The sequence below is a fragment of the Gorilla gorilla genome, chromosome 4, assembly GCF_029281585.2.
Source record: "Gorilla gorilla gorilla isolate KB3781 chromosome 4, NHGRI_mGorGor1-v2.1_pri, whole genome shotgun sequence".
Taxonomy (NCBI): domain Eukaryota; kingdom Metazoa; phylum Chordata; class Mammalia; order Primates; family Hominidae; genus Gorilla; species Gorilla gorilla.
The window spans coordinates 94,883,723-94,902,626 of record NC_073228.2 but is presented as its reverse complement, the minus strand read 5'-3'; the positions used below and the strand labels follow the sequence as shown (position 1 = coordinate 94,902,626).

The 18,904-nt window shown below is 38.0% G+C and overlaps 1 protein-coding gene across 7 annotated transcripts in view; it reads right to left on the bottom strand.

The window, feature by feature from the left end:
• The window catches only part of ADGRV1 (adhesion G protein-coupled receptor V1), a 596,887-nt gene that overhangs the window by 381,735 nt on the left and 196,248 nt on the right, over positions 1-18,904 (bottom strand). For all 7 annotated transcript variants that reach the window (XM_055387526.2, XM_055387529.2, XM_055387534.2 and 4 more), the window contains 4 exons: positions 17,160-17,339; positions 13,272-13,436; positions 2,451-2,568; positions 180-303 (listed from right to left, as the gene is read on the bottom strand). In XM_055387526.2, coding sequence (XP_055243501.2) covers positions 180-303; positions 2,451-2,568; positions 13,272-13,436; positions 17,160-17,339 — 587 coding nt within the window. The remainder of the gene's footprint in view (positions 1-179; positions 304-2,450; positions 2,569-13,271; positions 13,437-17,159; positions 17,340-18,904) is intronic.

Sequence of the window (18,904 nt, the reverse complement as noted above, 5' to 3'; positions counted from 1 at the left end):
CAGGATATTATTTCAATTTCTGCCCCAAATTTGTTCTCCTCTCCACAGGATGTTAACAGTATACAGAATGTTAATGCTTGAAGACTATGTATGTATTGAGAATGATAAATTTAAGACTAATTATTTAAATAAAACTTCGTAACCCCCATATAGGCAAAGAAAAATCATGAAGTCCTTACCTGATAATAGCGGTACCATTATATTTTGCTGAGGGTTCCCCAATGAGGATGTGCCTAGATGACGGAGCTATCCCAACTTCTCCTGATGCTCGCTTATCACCCCGAATAATTATTGATGCACTACCTAAATTCAAGATGATATAGACCACTTTGTAGCAGATGCACATAAGCACTTACTATATGCCTGGAAACTTTCTAAGCACTTTACACACAGGAATCTAGTTCATTCTCATGACTCTCATATCAGTAAGGTATTAATATCCTAATTTTACCTATGACACTGAAGCACACTGAGGTCTTGAAGACATGGAGGCAAATCGCTTGCCCAAGATTACATTTTAATGAAAGGGGCAGAAAAAAAAATTGGCACTAATTGCCCTATCATGCTCATGAAAAGCAAGGGCTCCTCTACCATTGGCATTAATTTGTTTCTACAGTAACCATTTTGCAGCTCACTGCAGTTGACTACATAGCTATGTCAACTGGCTATGTGGCAAAAGCAAGACTTCTTGGGGGCACTTTTTCATTTTTAATTTTCTGACTCTATCATTTGACTGTAAGCATTTATAAACCTGTGTCAAATATTTCTATTAAGATGGAAATAGAAAACTATATCAGGTATTTGAGCATCCATATAACTTAGCAGAAACTTAAAGAAAATTGTTTCCAGAAACACATATTAGGGGTTCATGACACAAAGAGCTGTATCACTATACTCTCACTTTCTTTGGCAATGGATTAATGGAATCAAGAGTGGCTTGTCACAGCAAGTGTCACAGTCAGACAGAAAGATATTAAGAATTAGGTGCAGTGGATCATACCTGTAATCCCAACACTTTGGGAGGCTGAGGTGGGAGGATCCCATGAGCCCAGGAGTTCAAGACCAGCCTGGGCAACATAGGGAGACTCCATCCCTGCAAACATAAAAATAAATTAACTGGGCATAGTGCCACATGCCTGTAGTCCTAGCTACTCAGGAGGCTGAGGTGGGAGGTTTGTTTGAGCCTGGGAATTCAAGGCTGCAGGAATCTGTGATCACACCACTGCACTGCAGCCTGGGTGACAGAGCAAGACCCTGCCTCAAAAAAATTTTTTTAATATGGTAAATGATTTATCCTGATCCAATCATATATTCTTCTATGTTTAATTAGCCTATGTGACATCTGTCATTTTAACATGATGTGTAGATAACTAAAGACTTATGAAAGAGTTAACTAAAGCTAACTAAAGACTTATAAAAGAATATGGTGCAGTGATGTGATTCCCTTGTTGGAAAATATCCTAAATAAAATGCAGAAATTATAACTACCCTAAGTATATACAGTGATAGATACTCTACAATTCTAAAAATTTCCTTGGACATTAAATCTGCTTTTAGTCACATAGGATGGAGTTCTTGATGGCAAAAAAGAAATGTATTAATCACCAAATTTTCATGCTAAAAGTTCCTGAACCAGTTTTTTATGGTTGGTTATTATTGTTTATAGCACAAAACCATTTTAGAATCATTACTCTTTTCTCTATGGATCCAAAAAACAAATCATCATATCAACTGGAGGCAAATGAGAATTAAAATGCCTGTTTCTGAAGTGTCAAAATATTTGAGTAACTACTTTCAGATGAAAACAGACGTACATAGGCTATAATGCTAAACATAATACGACACATTTAAAAATAATGTTTTATTACAAAGGTAAAGTGTGATAATTGTAAATATGTTTAGAAAATATAGGTAATCAAAAACCACTATTAACATTTCAAATAAATAATTCCAACCTCATGTAAGACATGCACATGACAAAACAGATTACATTTAGCATGTTGTCGCAAAACCTGTTTTCTTAACGTGACAATTATCCATGTAATTATGTGTTCTTTACTTTTAATGTAATTAAGAGTTTTTCCTGTTATGTCACGTTGAATGGCTGCCTAGTATTCTGACACATTTAACTAGTCTCCTACTGTTGGACCATTTAGGAAGCTGACATATTTTATTTTACATTTTATAAACACTGCTACAATAAACATCTTCATTAAAAAAAATTACACAGCTAAGCAGTATGAAATCTTTGACCTATGACCTTACCAAGATTGGGTATTATAATTTTAATTTAAAAAATTCTTAACCTTTAATACATGTGGAAAATGGTATCTTTATGTTTTAGGAATTATGAAACCTAACACTGTCCATTTTTGTAACTACGGGTTATTTTTATTACATTTTTTCTGAGAATTTACTTTTTAATTTCCAAAAATGTGAATTTCTCTTACCTTTTACTGGAGATATTTCTACCTCATCAACTGATATCAGCTGAATGGTGAAACGCCTGTCCTCCTCCAACACTGTGTCTTGAAGTGTGTGCAACACGATGGTCTTCCGGGACTCAGTCTACATCCAATGACAGAAACAGTGCATTTTCCAGATTGACCAAAGCCAAAGTTTGAATATTGTCATTAGCAGAATAATGTTTATGTCCATAATCATTTTTAAGGGTGTCTTTTTTGTCACTAGAATTACGAGTTGCAGCTAGAAAGAATTACTCCACAAAAATCAGTTCTGAATACAAATTCCACTTAGGTTCTTTATGGGGAAAATGGGAAAAGAATACAACCCCTAAATTTACTGAAAAATGTTAACCGTTGAAAATCCAATCTTTAAAGAAAGCCAAATGATCACACAATGATGTAAACAGACAAGGGTCATAGACTTTATAAGAAACAGCTCCATTCAAAGGAGAAAACAAAGTGTGAATGACATTAGATCACAGTTGTAGGGGCAACCACAGCCCTGAGATGCCAGCCGTTGTTCATCAACACTGGATATCCAACTCATGGTATATTTTGCTGATGTTAAATTAGTAATGGCACCTTCTAGTTAACAAAAATATCTAAAGGTAGCAGTAAAGGCCTAATTCACAAGAAAATGTAGTTTTTCTGTCTAGGAACTTGGTCTTTTATATGCATGTTTCAGTTTTCTTTTACCTTCACCTTTAAGATTTTGTTTTTATCTTTACTCATATCAGTTCCACTTGTTTCTTGCTGAATCTATTCTTAGGTATTTTATACTTCTTTCTCACAGTACATTGTTTCTCATTACTGGTAACTCATAAGAATGTTAATGATTTTATTTTTTCTTATTTTTTTTCTTGGATCTCAGGTGCATAGTTTGAATTGGTCCTACTTCTGTCAACAGCATTGTTTCTACTGGACAACAAATGGTCTTTTATTATAATTTATTCTTTTTGACCCATTTATTAGCCCATTTCGATCTCCCTTTTCAAAACTCTTCCCATCATATTATTCACTCTAAAATGCACTGTCTCCTTAATTTTCCCTTCAATGCACACTGTTGAGGTTACCCATGTTTTCTTATGTAGACTCAATGTTTTTTTTTTTTTTTTTTTGAGACAGGGTCTCACTCTGTCACCCAGGCTGGAGTGCAGTGGTACGATCTCGGCTCACTGCAACCTCTGCCTCCCAGGTTCAAACTATTCTCCTGCCTCAGTCTCCCGAATAGCTAGGATTACAGGTGTGCGTTAACCATGCTCAGCTAATTTTTGTGTTTTTAGTAGAGACGGGGTTTTGCCATGTTGGCCAGGCTGGTCTCAAACTCCTGCCCTCAAATGATCCACCAGGCTCTGGCTTCCCAAAATGCTGGGATTACAGGCATGAGCCACTGCTCTCAGACTCAATGTATTATTTTCATTGCTGTGGGGATTCCATTGTTTGCCTTTATACTATTTGCAAGATTTATCTGACAATGGCTATTTACTATTACAAATAATATTGCCATAAACATCTTTACATACTTCTTTATATGTACAGTAATTCTCCAAGGTGCTACTGATTTTATATACAGTTGGTTCCTCTATTCTTGGATTCCTTATTTGCACATTTGTCTACTCATCCAACTTTGTAACCCCAAAATCAATATTGAGCACTTTTGTGGTAATTTGCAGACATGTACATATTGGCAAAAACTTAGGATCATTCAAATACATTTCTCATGTTTAATAAGCACTATGACTCACACCTGAATAAAGTTTATCTAACATACATATTTTCTACTTAGGGTACATCACAGCCTTCTTGTGCTTACGAACGCCATATTTCAGCACTATACTTGGGGGCAAATTTAAACAGAAAACTCACCAACAGAAAGCACAAAAATTTCAAAAAGTGATAATAAATGGACTGGAAAAAGAACATTTGTTTACAACATGAGAGCTGAAACAAAGTCAAGGTGCTGCCTTGTTCAACCTCGGCTGGAAATGCACAAATCAGGTGAATCAAATTCTCCAACACTTTCTGTATGTCCCTGAATGACCATGAAAACATCAGAAGTATCGACTTTGGAGGTTGCAAATACACCTTAGTGAGTAGGGAAATTCACAAGTAGGGGGTTGTGAATGATAAGGATTGGCTACTGTGAATCATGAGAATCAACTATATTTTATATGTTTATATTGCCTTCCACCTTATCAACTGTATATGTAAGGCAGCTCTTCATATCATATGTTCTTCATTTCTCAAGCAAATCTACAACCAGTAACGGGGGAAAAGGGTGATTACAGGTGGAAAATCCAAGCCAATGGTTATGAAAGATAGTAATAAATGTTCTGGGATAAAAAGTTGATGGGGAAGTTTCATAGGGGAATAAATTCAGAATATTTCTATTAGAGATTCAAAATGGACTTCAGTATATTAAAGTGTCTAAAAATAATCCTGCATAGAAAGAGCCTACTTAGCTCAATCAAGGTTTTCCTAAGTCCATGTGAACCTGGAGTCCCTTTTTTTCTTTAAAATTCAGAACAATTATTTCTATTCTGCTGAATAGCAGTGCAGAGCAACAGTCTGAGAAATGGTACTACATATAGGCTATCTCAGGAAAATAGAAATATAAATTTTTCCTGTTTTTAAAAAATTTAAAACCTTTAATTTTTTTATCCTATGATGTAGAAAAGGTGTTAAATTTTAAAAATTTAAAGCCTTTAATTTTTATCCTATGATGTAGATATTAAGTTGAGGTAGCAACCTGCTATTTCATTAAAATGTTTCTAAATTACAGTTGTCGTATAAAACACTTTCTAAATGTCTGTAAATTGGTTAGTTTCTTCACAAACATTATTTCATGCAATACTCAGAGCCTTTGTTTAGATTAAGCCTTATTATCCTCATTTTGCAACAAAGAACCCAAATGTGAGAGAAATTAATTTTCCTAAAGTCACATGGCATTAAACAGTAGAGTGAAGATTTGGATTAAGGTCTAGCTGACTATAAAATCTATATCCTTTTTACTTTTCAGTGGCTACTTCCCATATCTCAAGAGAACCAAGATTGCAAAGATAGTAAAGGAGAGGAAAATAATACAAATATAGGTGATGGAAGTCTGCAAAAGTATATAAACATTTGGGAAAGAAGAACTAGACAGACCTAAATACTAAACAAGAAATGTGAATCCCAGAAAGATATAAAAAATGTAAGAGAACTGTAAACACCACAGTAAAACAGTGCTCATGAAGAAATGTCAATAGTATCAAATACTAAGGGGAATCTATGCAATGAAAAATATGTAACCAATTTTTTTAGTGCAATGGATTTTAGCTAGTATGAAAAAGAAATGTTTAAGATAGATTATAAAGTAAAAAGAGCAAGTTACTGAACAGATTGCAGTGTAAAATTCCATTTGTGTAAGAATAAGACACATATGTTTGGATACGCATAAAAATTTTTCAAAGGGTATATAAAAAACTGTCAATAGCGGTTACCTCTGTGAAGTAGGAATACAAGATTCAGAAGGAGTCAGGAGAATTTTACTCATTTTTCTACATCCTTCTGTACTGACTGAGGTTTTTTTGTTTTTGTTTGTTTGTTTGTTTGTTTGTTTTCCATGTGCACATATATTTTTACAGCAAATTAAAACAAAGATGGAGGAAAGAGACTTCTGAGTTAAACTGGCAGAGACTGGTTGCACGAGTTGTGCCTTCCTCAAATGCACATGTAGACACCATAAAGGGCCAAGACTAACAGAAAGAAATAAACTAAAGATTAAAATCTTTCGAAAATATAGGTACAATTTCACTAATGAAGGAATCAGTTTGGAGTAGACTAGAGGATACACATTCCACGCCATGAACCTAAATAACAGGAAGTACCACAAAGCGGGTGTTAAGGTTTGGCTGTGTCCTCACCCAAATCTCATCTTGAATTGTAGCTCCCATAATCCCCACATGTCATGGGAGGGACCTGGCGGGAGATGTTGAATCATGGGGGTGGGTTTTTTCCAGTGGTGTTCTCATGATAATGAGTAAGACTCACAAGATTTGATGGTTTTATAAAGGGCCATTCCCCTACACACGCTCTCTTGCCTGTGGCCATGTAAGACATGCCTTTGGCTCCTCCTTCATCTTCTGCCATAATTGTGAGGCCTCTCCAGCCATGTGGAACTGTGAGTCCATTAAACCTCCTTTCCTTTATAAATTACCCAGTCTTGAGTATGTCTTTATTAGCAGTGTGAGAACAAACTAATACTGGGGGTAAGACCCATTTCCTGACTTCTTTGAACTCCAGGCCACAGAGACTACACTAACCAAGAATAACTGGCTGCCACCTACCTCAGAGCTTTAGTGTTCCCATTGTTATCAGCTCTTTCGTCTTTATATCAATTCTGAGTTTCCAATTCGTAATATGTAGAGAGTAAAAGGAATGGGAGTGATGCACTACATCCCAGAATTACAGATTTTTCATAAGTACATCTAATGAGGTCTCAGGCAGGGAGCACATATTTTCCTAGAAGCCCTTACAAAATTTTTTAAATGCATATATTGTAAAAATAACAATAAGCAACTATGAAGAAACAAAAGCTTGAGTGAAGAGATTAAAATAATACTATTTAATAATAAAAATCTCAAAGAAAAAATGCAATTGCAAAACTACAATGTTCATGAGAAACAATAAAATACAGAATTCAAACTTCAGAAAATTTAATCAGTGATGCATAGGACAAATTCAAGTTGTTTTAGAATGCAGAGGAAAAGGTAGAGATAAAAATGATATGCATCATGATTCTCTCTCAAAGTATTGGCATAGTTGTTATCTGTATATTTCTTTCCTCTTATCTTCCCAGGACCATTTTATTTTTACCAGCCTACAGTGATACTTAACAAAGTTTCTAGAAGTTACTCTGCTAAGAGAAAGACAAGAGAGGAAAAACATAATAGGGAGTAGTCTTGGGACCAACAACAGTGGATGGGGCAGGAAGGAAGCAGGAATGGGTAGAAGGCAAAGAGTCAAAGTGGGCAGTGAAAAAATAAGGTATATCATAAAAGACCAAGGGAAAGAGAGGGAGAGCTTTTCAGAACAAACTTCTCTTGAACGTGGTCGTACCCTGCATCTCAGTGGTGGATGCTCTGATGTTCACTAAGATTCCCCTTCTGGAAAGGACTTATTACCCTCATCTGACAGGCTCCTTTGCAAATTGCCTCATCTGAAGACAACCCCTTCTCACATGATCAAATGCTCTTCCTGGCATGGTCCATACACAATGACTGCTCAAAACAAGATTATAAAACTCACCATCATTCTAACTCAGACAGCTCTGAAGGGTCAGTCCCATTTCAAAACAAATTGTAGTATACTGTAGCATCAGTTACTTGGTTTGCCTTCATCCCTGCCCAATCTTGCTTCTTTCACTTACACAGGTGTTGACCTCAAGAGCACTTCCTAAAAAGCCTCTGGACACGAATCTCCACCTCATAATTTTCTCCCCAAGGAAGGTAAAGTGCAATATCCCCATGACTCATCACCTATAGACCATTCATCAGTTCTGGAGAGTTGTATGTTTCTATAAACAAAGTATGGAGCTTAGTTGTCCTCCATAAAGTAGAAATAGGAAAGGACTTTGCCCTGTTACCAAGGTAGGACTGAACAGAATTATTGTGAGAATTTCCCTGTAAGATGGGCAATGGTGACTCCACAGTCACTGTTACATTTTGAGAAAGTCCAGGAAACTATTATACAGTAAGTATTGGTACAACCTGGGATGTACCATAGGTATAACAGCTTCTGTAGACTAGGTTTCCTTATTGCCAATGTGAATACTAAGTTGCTATGAGAACGATTTCCACCTGGGCATTATTGATGGGGTGGATACCACTAGCCGTAAGTAGAACTGAGAGATGATGAAAGACATCCTCAAAACCAAATTAGAACCTGTGAGAGACATAGATCTTTGTATATATTCAGAACTAGACATACAAAAACAATGGAGCCGTTACACAGTTGTACATGAAATGTACCAGGCTGATGACCAAACAAGCAGATGGAGAGAGTGGAATCTAGAAACAACCCCATCCCTCCTAATGCAGTACTCTAAAAATGGATTAACTTATTCGCTGGAAGAAAAGATCAGACTACTTTCCATTTTAATGTAGATTTTATGCTCAAAACAAGAAAACCTTTTTAATCACCTGGGAAGTGTATCTAGCAGTAAGAAGCTGGTAACTGGGAAATTATTGCTTCTTATTACTGAGGAAAATCTTTATAGACATTTGAAACTAATTTCTAAATTCTAAATGCTCCTCAGGTGAGAGGTTTTCAGATCATGGCTAGGGCACACAACCTAGATGTTTCATGAGTCATCATGTGTCAGAAGCTGAGAAGTAAACGGATGATATTCCTGCAACATCTTGCTTGAGATTTAATACCATCAGGGTAATCACACCTCAAGAATGATGGCAGAACATGTGCATGGTAAATAGACTGCCAGAGGGCATCACTGATGACTTCCTTAATCACATATTGCAATACGGACAGGAAAAAAGGTATTCGTTTCTGTGCTATCTCATGTTGAAGGCTCTGAAGAAGAGTCATTAGACTGAAAAAAAAAAAAGTAAGACATGGACCATGTAAACATATTTGGTGGCATTCCTTTGGAAAACCACCTACAGAGCTTTTAATGTTTTTAATGTTTATTCTCCATTCATTTTCAAAAGTGCATAGGTTTACACTTTCTATATCTGCTGTATATCTGCTAGAGCCAATTTCACATAGGTTTTTAAAATTTATTTGTCGACATTTATATAGTCTCTTACAATTTTCAATATTTTCTCTTTTAATAATTATTTCCTTCTTGTCAATTCTTATTTTCTAAGTTTTTTAAATTTATGAATCAGGTTTTATTGGTATTTTTGTTTTTTAACTAATTGCATTCTGGTTTCATCTTTATTAATTTAAGAAAGCTGTTTAGGTATAAAATTAAGAAAGCGGCTTAGAATCAAACATGATTCTAAAAGCAAAAACTATAAAAAGACTGACAAATCTGGACTATTTTCTTCTCTCTGGCCTGTTTGTTCATCCCAGAGCAAATATCACACTGCCTTATTTACTTTAACTGTGTATTATCTGACACATTGGCTAAGTAGGGCCACCCTCCATATTCTTCTTTGTAAGTTGCTGGCTATTCTTGGCATTTTGTATTTCCATGTATATTTTATAATCAGATTGTCTCTTCCACCTCCCCATCCTCCCTTCCAGAAAAAGACTTAGGAGTTTGATTGGTAAATACCACTGTCCTGTGGTTAGGTTGGGATTATTCATTAAAAACAACTCTGTGCTCAGCTTAACTGGGCCCCATATGCTGCTTCTCCACCTTCTTTTGATTATTAAAACTAGCCAAAGAAAGGAAAGAGGAGGAAGAAACTTGAGTGCACACAGGCAACCAGAAAAATCTCACCCTACAGTGGGTTGGTTGATACTCCAGCCAAGGTTCTCAGGCTCATGCTGATGAAGACATAAAGAAACAGATCTGTAAATGTCCGACCAAACTTTGAAAAGGGGAGTCATTCTTACAAGTTACAGAAACCAACTCCATGGGCCAAAAGATTATGTTCCCCCTTCAAAGTAGATAGGACCTTGCGCCTTCACTTCTTATCACTGTGGGAGGCTGAGACACATAAAGATGGACTGTAATATGCTTGTTATTCTCAAACTACTTATTGTGTTTCAGTTTTTTGATTGGCTGAAATACTTCCTTAATTTTTTTTCAAAGTGTACATGGATGTTAAAAACTACAAGTTTTTGTAAGTTTGACATTCTCTTATTATGTTACACAATCAGTATTTTGAGTCAGTATAGAAGTTCTGCACAGTCAGAATAGTCAGAAAGCACACTTAAAGGGAAAACTGACTAGACTTGGTAATCAAATACATGTAACAATTACAGAAAGGGTGCAGCTGGGGAGACACCCAGACATCCAGCGTGGTTGATTGGCTTTGCCTTCAATCAGAAGAGGAAAAATGTGAGAGAGGGGTAGTTTTGATGGTAAAACGGGGGCAGAATCTGAACTTAAAAATTTGACTATAGATCAGGCACAGTGACTCACGCCTGTAATCCCAGCACTTTGGGAGGCCCAGGCGGGCAGATCACGAGGTCAGGAGATCAAGACCATCCTGGCTACTAACACCGTGAAACCCTGTCTCACTAAAAAATACAAAAAATTAGCCAGGCGTGGTGGCGGGCGCCTGTAGTCCCAGCTACTTGGGAGGCTGAGGCAGGAGAATGGTGTAAACCCAGGAGGTGGAGCTTGCAGTGAGCGGAGATCGCGCCACTGCACTCCAGCCTGGGCGACAGAGCGAGACTCTGTCTCAAAAAACTAATTAATTAAAATAAAATAAGTTTTTAAAAAATTAAAAAAAAAAAAAACAGCCAGGCATGGTGGCACATGCCTGTAGTCCCAGTTACTCATGAGGCTAAGGTGGAAATGTTGCTTGAGCCGGGAGGTCGAAGCTTCAATGAGCTATGATCGCATCACTGCATTACTGCCTGGGTGACAGAATAAGACCCTTTGTCTCCAAAAAAAAACAAACAAAAAAAAAGAATTTGACATAGGTAACAATAATCTATTGTACATTTCAAAACAGCTGCAGAATAATTAGACTGTTCCTAGCATAAAGAAAAAATATTTAAGGTGATGGATATCTCAATTACTCTGATTATATGAATGCATCAAATTATCACATGTACTCTGAAAATACGTATATCAATTATGTAGCAATAAAAACTTCAAAAAAAATTTGATTTCAGATATCTAGAGTTTCTGTGTGTGTGTGTGTGTGTGTGTGTGTGTGTGTGTGTGTGTCATCTGTGATTTCCCCCCCATCATGCATATGGATTTCCAAAAAAATCCCAGACATAGTAAATATTATCACATGAATTTACAAGTAATACTATGCAAAAGAAAATCAAAGACAGCTCTCGAGGTGTGGCCACACAGGGTGACTACAGTCACCATTCCCCTCAGCAGCGACAGAACAGTGCACAGTGCACAATGCCCAGTGCCTCGAGCAGATGGCTCTCTAGGGACATCAGGTGCCAGTTCTCCTCAGGAAGATGATCAAAGTTACTGGTGAAAGGCCCAGTTCTGAACAGAAAACTGGGGGAAGAGAGTCAGGATCTGTCAGAGGGCCAGTGGGAAGAAGCGGGGTGTAGAAAAGGGAAGCAGCAAGAGTCCACAGAGATTGACCCCCAAGGAGCTTGGAGCCCCATGGAAAGTAGGTGGGAGTGCTTCGGTCCTCCCCTGCCAAGCTTCTAAGGAGCCCCTCTGTGCTAGTGACCCAAGACAATGCTATAAGTGGCGATTCAGGAACTTCCCAGGGACAGAGAACCAGGTTGCTAGCTTGTGCAGGCACGCCTATGTTTCCCTCAGACCTAAAATGAGATGGAGGGTGCCATACTGGTTGTGTACCCATAGTGCCACTGCCCTGCCTGAGACCTCTCTGCTCTAGAGTCACTGTACCACCAGATCTCCTGCAAATATACCCCACATCTGGCTCTGACGTTGGGAAGCACGGGCGACAGGTGGGTCCCAGGGAGCTAAAGGACTTCTGAAGATCTAACCCACAGTGTAGGCTGCCCATAAGGGAGGGGGAGCACAGCCCATCAAAGTCCCCTTGGGACAAAGGAAATGCAGGCATGGGGCCAGTCACTGAAGGGGGCAGCACCAATGCCTAGGGACAGTCGTAGAGAGGGGGTCATCTCCCACTCTAGACTGTTGCAGACACAGCTGTGGTTCTTCCCACTGGGATTTAGTGCATACACACAAAGAAAGCATTTTTTGTTTGTGCTTTTTTCAGTGGCTCAATCCCTGCTGAAAGTGAGCTTCTGCTACTTGGGCTTACAGGAAGAACAGGGCCCAACTCCCCCTCCTTAGACAGCAGTGTCCCAGCAATGGAGGACAGACAAGTTGTGAAGTTGCTTGCCCTGGAGTTGGGGAAGAGGCCCTGCCCTAAGCCCATTTTGGTAGGAGCTCCTAGAGGGGCATATCTGTGGCCTGCAGCCGCACTGCGGAGCCAAAGGACAAAGTCTTTATGAATTGAGTCATGAGTCCTGCAACAGGGGCACGAGAGGGAAGCAAACTTCATTCCTGCTGGCTCAGGACTAGAAGCTGGTGCACCCCCTTACCACTCCCCAAGAGACCCCAATACATTCCAACATGATCGCTTCTTACCATCCTTCCCTGCCTGCAGCCCACACCAAGGCAGGTGCTTCCACTCTACATCAGACATCAGTCAACCTATTCCCAATAGGAAGGGTATGGAATCAACTTTAGTGTCCATCAACAGTGAACTGGATAAAGAAAATGTGATAGATATACACCATGGAATACTACACAGTCACATAAAATAATTAAATCATGTCCTTTGAAGCAACATAGATGCAATTAGGAGCCATCCTATTTGCATCCTATTTATTATCCTAAGTGAATTAATGCAGAAACAGAAAATCAAATACCATGTGTTCTCACTTATAAGTAGGAGCTAGACAATGGATATACATGGACATAAAGATGGAAACAACAGACACTGGAGACTACTTGAGGTAGCAGGGTGGGAGTGGGGTATGGGTTGAAAAACTACCTATTGGGTACTATATTCACTATTGGGGTTATGGGCTCACTGGAAGCCCAAACCCCAGCATTATGCACTATACCCATGTAACAAACCTGCACATGTGCTCCCTGAATTTACAATAAAAAGGAAAAAGAAAATCAAAGACAAATTGGGGAAAAATTACGGGAGTGCTAATGCTGACTACCTCATCAAAATGAAGGGTCCCATTCAAAGGACTAAGGTTATGTTTAGCCTTCTCATCTATGGTCCACTCAAGTCGGACGGTTCCTTTTCCTCCTGGGGACCGGACAACCGTCAATGTCACATATGAATCAGGGTCATCGGATGAAAGGGATTCATCAATCATTACCTGAAAGAAGAAAATTCAGTAAGGCCAAACAAAAAAAAAACAAAAAGAGCAGGATAAACAAGTAGAATGTTATTTCTGTTTACAATGACTGCAGTTTTAAAATTTAGAATGTTACATGTTATTATCATGTGGCAGAAAAATTTTTTTTACCAAATCCCACTTTCTATTCCTAGATGCTCAACTAGTTGGCATTTCCTGTCTTCTCTTGCAATTAGGTAGAGCATGCGACTGAATTCTGACCCAGAGAATAGAGGCAGAAATGATTTATGCTGCTAATACTCTTGCCATAAACACCCACACAAGACCCCATATCCTCTACTTTTCCATTTGGCAGGTGAATAGAGAGGAGGCCCAGGACCTAGAAGAGGACAGAACCCCTAGATGGACAGAGTCTAGGGCCTGAGAGCTGCCAGTTGAATAAGAGGTGTCCATAAGCATCAGCCAACTGGGCACTCTGGTGCAGGATTCCTGCATGAAGAAGAAATGCACATTTACTATATGAAGAAACTGAGACTTGGGGGGATCTTTGTTACTACAATCAGGCTCCTCACATAATACAGACCTAAACTGTCCTCTGAATCATGGTGTACCTACTTTAGCGAGTCAAAATTTAAAAGTGGTTTTATTAATCTGAGATAAAGAGAGGAGATTCAATACATTCATTTACCAGAACTATTTATTTTGTATACAAGTCCTTATTAACAGATCTAGTTTAAGTGAAGTACATATGTTGACTCTGTGAAGCAAAGTTCTCATTGAACCTATATCATCCATCCGCTATACAAACAGAAAATATAACACAATGCTTTCCACTTTCAAGACGGATAGAAGCTTAACATGCAATACAATCTTGTTTTGTTTTCTTCATGAGATTTGCACTGATGTCAAGAGCACAGATTTAAAACAAACTGAAATGAGCTTGTATTGTGTGTCAGTTCTTAGATATACCTTATCTTATTTAAGCCTCATATAAACTCATATAAATCTGAGGGCCAGATATATACATATATTTGGAGATGAGGAGCCTGGAATCGAATTAGGGTATTTTGACTCCAAACTGTTCATACCACTCCTCAGGGACCAGTGAAATTTAGTAAGAAAAAAATAGAGAAAATCCATTATATAAGTCTTCTTTGATTCCACAGATGTAACATTTTAGTTTAGGTTTCACAAGTAGATTTCCATGGGTCTCTGCTATTCCCAGGGCTTTGGTATACTTAACCACATTGCCCTTGTGAACAGCTTGTTAATTTTGATGGATTTATACTAACAGTCTTTTCTCAACGTACCTCAGCTGTGAATCTAATCTGTGTCACCAAATAATGCTAACAGAATGTTTATTGTGTGTACAATATTGTATATCTTATTAAGGTTAAAAGATAAACTTCATGTTACCAAGAAACTTTTGTGATAGGAAAGATAGGATATAAGCAAGGAAAAAAGTCACAAAGGGCTGAGCATCATGCAGCTATTATTATCACCAACAATCAAAACAGCCATGGACATCTAATGAATTAAAGCCCAAGTACGCATGCTTTACATATTCAACAATACAGTAGTAATTGGGTAACCTAAATCTTCCCTTTAGACTCTAAGACAAATTGAAAATTTGCAGCTGTAACGATATTATTTCCCAGAACAAGTGTGCTTAACACTAGGTTTAAAACACTAGAGTTTATGACCACAGTTACAATAAAATGAACAAAAATTATTTATGAATACTAGTGTAGGTCTTCATTTTCTCTAACAGTAAAAGTAGATTATAAACACATTGTCCAGTGCCCAAGTCCAGAAGTTTGATGAAAAACGTTATTGTGAAGTTTCATCAATTGAAGATTTGAATACTAAACCCTGAACTTGTAATCTAAACTTATAAGCTAAGAGACATTTTATAAAAAATAAATTACATATTCATGTGTAATTTTCTCCTGCTTGAGAGATATTCACAGTTACTCTTTTGCCAATCCAACACTCCTTACAAACACAGCTGCCCATTTTTTTTCCAAGGAAGAGCTCACTGGGCTACAGTGAAAGTTTGTTCTCTCCCTCTTACAGGTCCCATTTTCTTATGAAATTGAAATTCAATAGCCAAATCATTAGGCAGTTATTTGTTATATTTCAATTTTGGAGCATCAGGAAGTCCAGCCCTTGTAGGCAAGCTGTCAGTCTAGCCTTCCATCCACAGGACAGTAGACAATGGGCATTTCAGCAATTGGTTTATTAATTAAAAGTGATCTATGTGAATTACTGACAATCTATAAGTGATTAAATGAAGGGAATGGTGACATATGGGGCCAGAAAAGTTGCTGAGTATATGGGGATTATCTAAATATTTTTATGGCTAATTCATACCTTGGAATTTCTTTTGAAAGGTAAGGTCATAATATTATGTCATAGTTATCATGTAATAACAATTATGATGGAATTTATAGTGTTTTATACTTAAGATGTAGTGATAATTTAGTACTAGGTACCAAATATGGCTGCACAAATACTTAGTTTTCATGATTAATTAGCCTTTTTTTCCTCTCTCTCTCTTTGTGGCTGAATCAATAATAATTGGGTTCCCTCTTTCAAGTCTTGGAAGTAAACAGCCAATGAGAAGTAAGAGAGAAGAAATATAGAGAAATACATGAGCTGGGTGGGGGGTGACTGTGGTGTTTTTTTCTACATAAGTCACAAAAGACTAGCATAACAGTGGGTAATATAAATCCCTCACCAGGTAAACCCACTGTGGGATGTAACACCCAGACCCATGACAGAATCCTGCCTGTGACCAGATTGGTGGTCTGGCAGTAAAGCAGGCAGAGAATAGGTGGTATGGATGAAAAGTACATCTTGATCTACTACACCCAATAAATAGGAATCTGTTCCCCTTTGTAATTTCCTGATATTAAGAGCTCACATTACTATCAAACTGTGTGCACAGGCTGGAGGATTGGCCCTTAATTCAAGAGACCACTCAAAAGATCCTTGAGAAGAAACTCATACATGAAGGGTAATGAAGACTTTCTTTCTCTCTTTTTTTTTTTTTTTGAGACGAAGTCTCACTCTGTTGCCCAGGCTGGGGCACAGTGGCGTGATCTCGGCTCACTGCAACCTCCGCCTCCCAGGTTCAAGTGATTCTCCTGCCTCAGGCTCTCAAGCAGCTGGGACTACACGCATGCGCCACCACACCTGGCTAATTTTTGTATTTTTTTTAGTAGAGACGGGGTTTCACCATATTGGCCAAGCTGGTGTCAAACTCATGACCTCGTGATCCGCCCGCCTCGGCCTCCCAAAGTGCTGGGATTACAGGCATGAGCCACTGCGCCCGGCTTTTTTTTTTTTTTTTTTTTTTTTTTTTTTGAGATGGATTCTCTCTATGTCGCCAGGCTGGAGTGCAATGGCGTGATCTCAGCTCACTGCAACCTCTGCCTCCTGGGTTCAAGCGACTCTCCTGCCTCAGCCTCCCAAGTATCTGGGAATACAGGCATGTGCCACCACGCCCAGCTAATTTTTGTACTTTCAGTAGAGACAGGGATTCAACCATGTTGGCCAGGATGGTGTCAATCTCCTGACCTCCTGATCTGCCCGCCGCGGCCTCCCAAAGTGCTGGGATTACTGGCATGAGCCACCATGCCTGGCCAAGACTTCCAAAACAAAAATGTAAGACATTTTCTACTCAAAATTACATGAAACGCTAGCCTGAAACAAGGCTTTCCCCTGATATGTTTAACTTACAGTCTTTTCTTCAAATCCAAATACTCCAAATGGAGAATCATTTTGTGGAATAACAACAGTTACCACAACATCATCACCAAGTCTGCCACCTCCAGCAACACTGATCAAGGAAATATTGAACGTCTCTGTCAATTCAAATTCAGCATCATCAATTATGGCGATTTCTATCATTGCAGTAACCTACGAAAGAAAGGAAGGAAGGGAGAAAGAGAGGGAGGAAAAGAAGGAGGAAGATAGGAAATGAGGAAAGAAATAATGTAATCACAGTTTTTGTTTACATATATTTTAATTTTTTAGTTGAAACCAAAAATCTCAGAAACATGGTACTAAAAAGTAGTTCTTTTTGCATATTATATTTGTAATACTTTTAAAGTTGTGTATATTTATGGCATGTATATTTATGGCATTTTAAAGTTGTGTATATTTATGGTATTTCAAAGTCAGAAATTTACAGTCTATTATTTTCAAGATAAAACATTATTGATGTGATAAGAGTATTATTTACAGATTAAAAACAATAAATCCTTATTCTTAAAATTTTTTTAATGTCATGCAGGTTCTAACACCATTGCACAAACATAAAATGCAGTATGCTTGGTATTAATATTACATGATATGAAACTTACATAAAAATTACCACTGTCTTCTACAATTAAAATAAATCCCATTGGTTTCAAATATTGTTCTTGCCACGTAGTCAAAAAGAAAGGCAGAAAGAAAACCCAAATTTGCTATTCCTGGATGTTTATAATCAGGATTTAGTTCAATTTTCTGAGTCTATGTTAAAAGTTTTTATAAACTTATAAATAAATAAAACTTGATCCAGCTTGCAGTTTCACTATTGGTCATAAAAATATTCCAATGTTTCTGACAGACATTTATCAGAAAATGAAATTAAATCTACCTAAAATCTTTAATTTAACAACAGAGAAAAGTGAAAAACCTGGATATCACACTCAGACAGATAGAAACATGAATAAAATCAAATGCTCAAATAGAAGGTAATTAAATTGCCTGCACCTCAAATCTGTGCTGTAGAATACAGAGTCCCTTCCCTAGAGGATGTGAATTTTAAGAATAAGTAGGATCCTATGGATGCTGGTTAATGATGGAACTTGAACCTCATGCACAGATAAAGTGCTGATAATGTCATTAAAGTTGAAAGGCTGCTTCAACGAATAATCAATGTATTTGTTTCTGCTTTTAACATAAGAATCTCATTGACTTGCATTCCGGTTTTTTTGTTGTTGTTGTTGTTGTTTTTTGAGACGGAGTCTCGCTTTGTCGCCCAGGCTGGAGTGCAGTGGTGCAATCTCGGCTCACTGCAAGCTCCGCCTCCCAGGTTCACGCCATTCTCCTGCCTCAGTCGCCGGAATAGCTGGGACTACAGGTGCCCGCCACCACGCCTGGCTAATTTTTTTGTATTTCTAGTAGAGACGGGGTTTCACTGTGTTAGCCAGGATGGTCTCCATCTCCTGACCTCGTGATCCACCCGCCTCGGCCTCCCAAAGTGCTGGGATTGCATTCCACTCTTTTTACTTAGGAAATGTTTCAAGTTCTAAATCTGCTTTAAAAGCTCAGGATTTCAAAAATATTAACAATAATGGGTTTTTCTGGGTAGAAAAATCTATATCTGTATGCTTACCTTTTAACAGCATTTACTACCGCCCCCCATGAGCAACTAATAAGTTGACGCATACTCTGGTAATTTGTCTAGCCAAAATAAGGCTACCTGTAGATAGAGG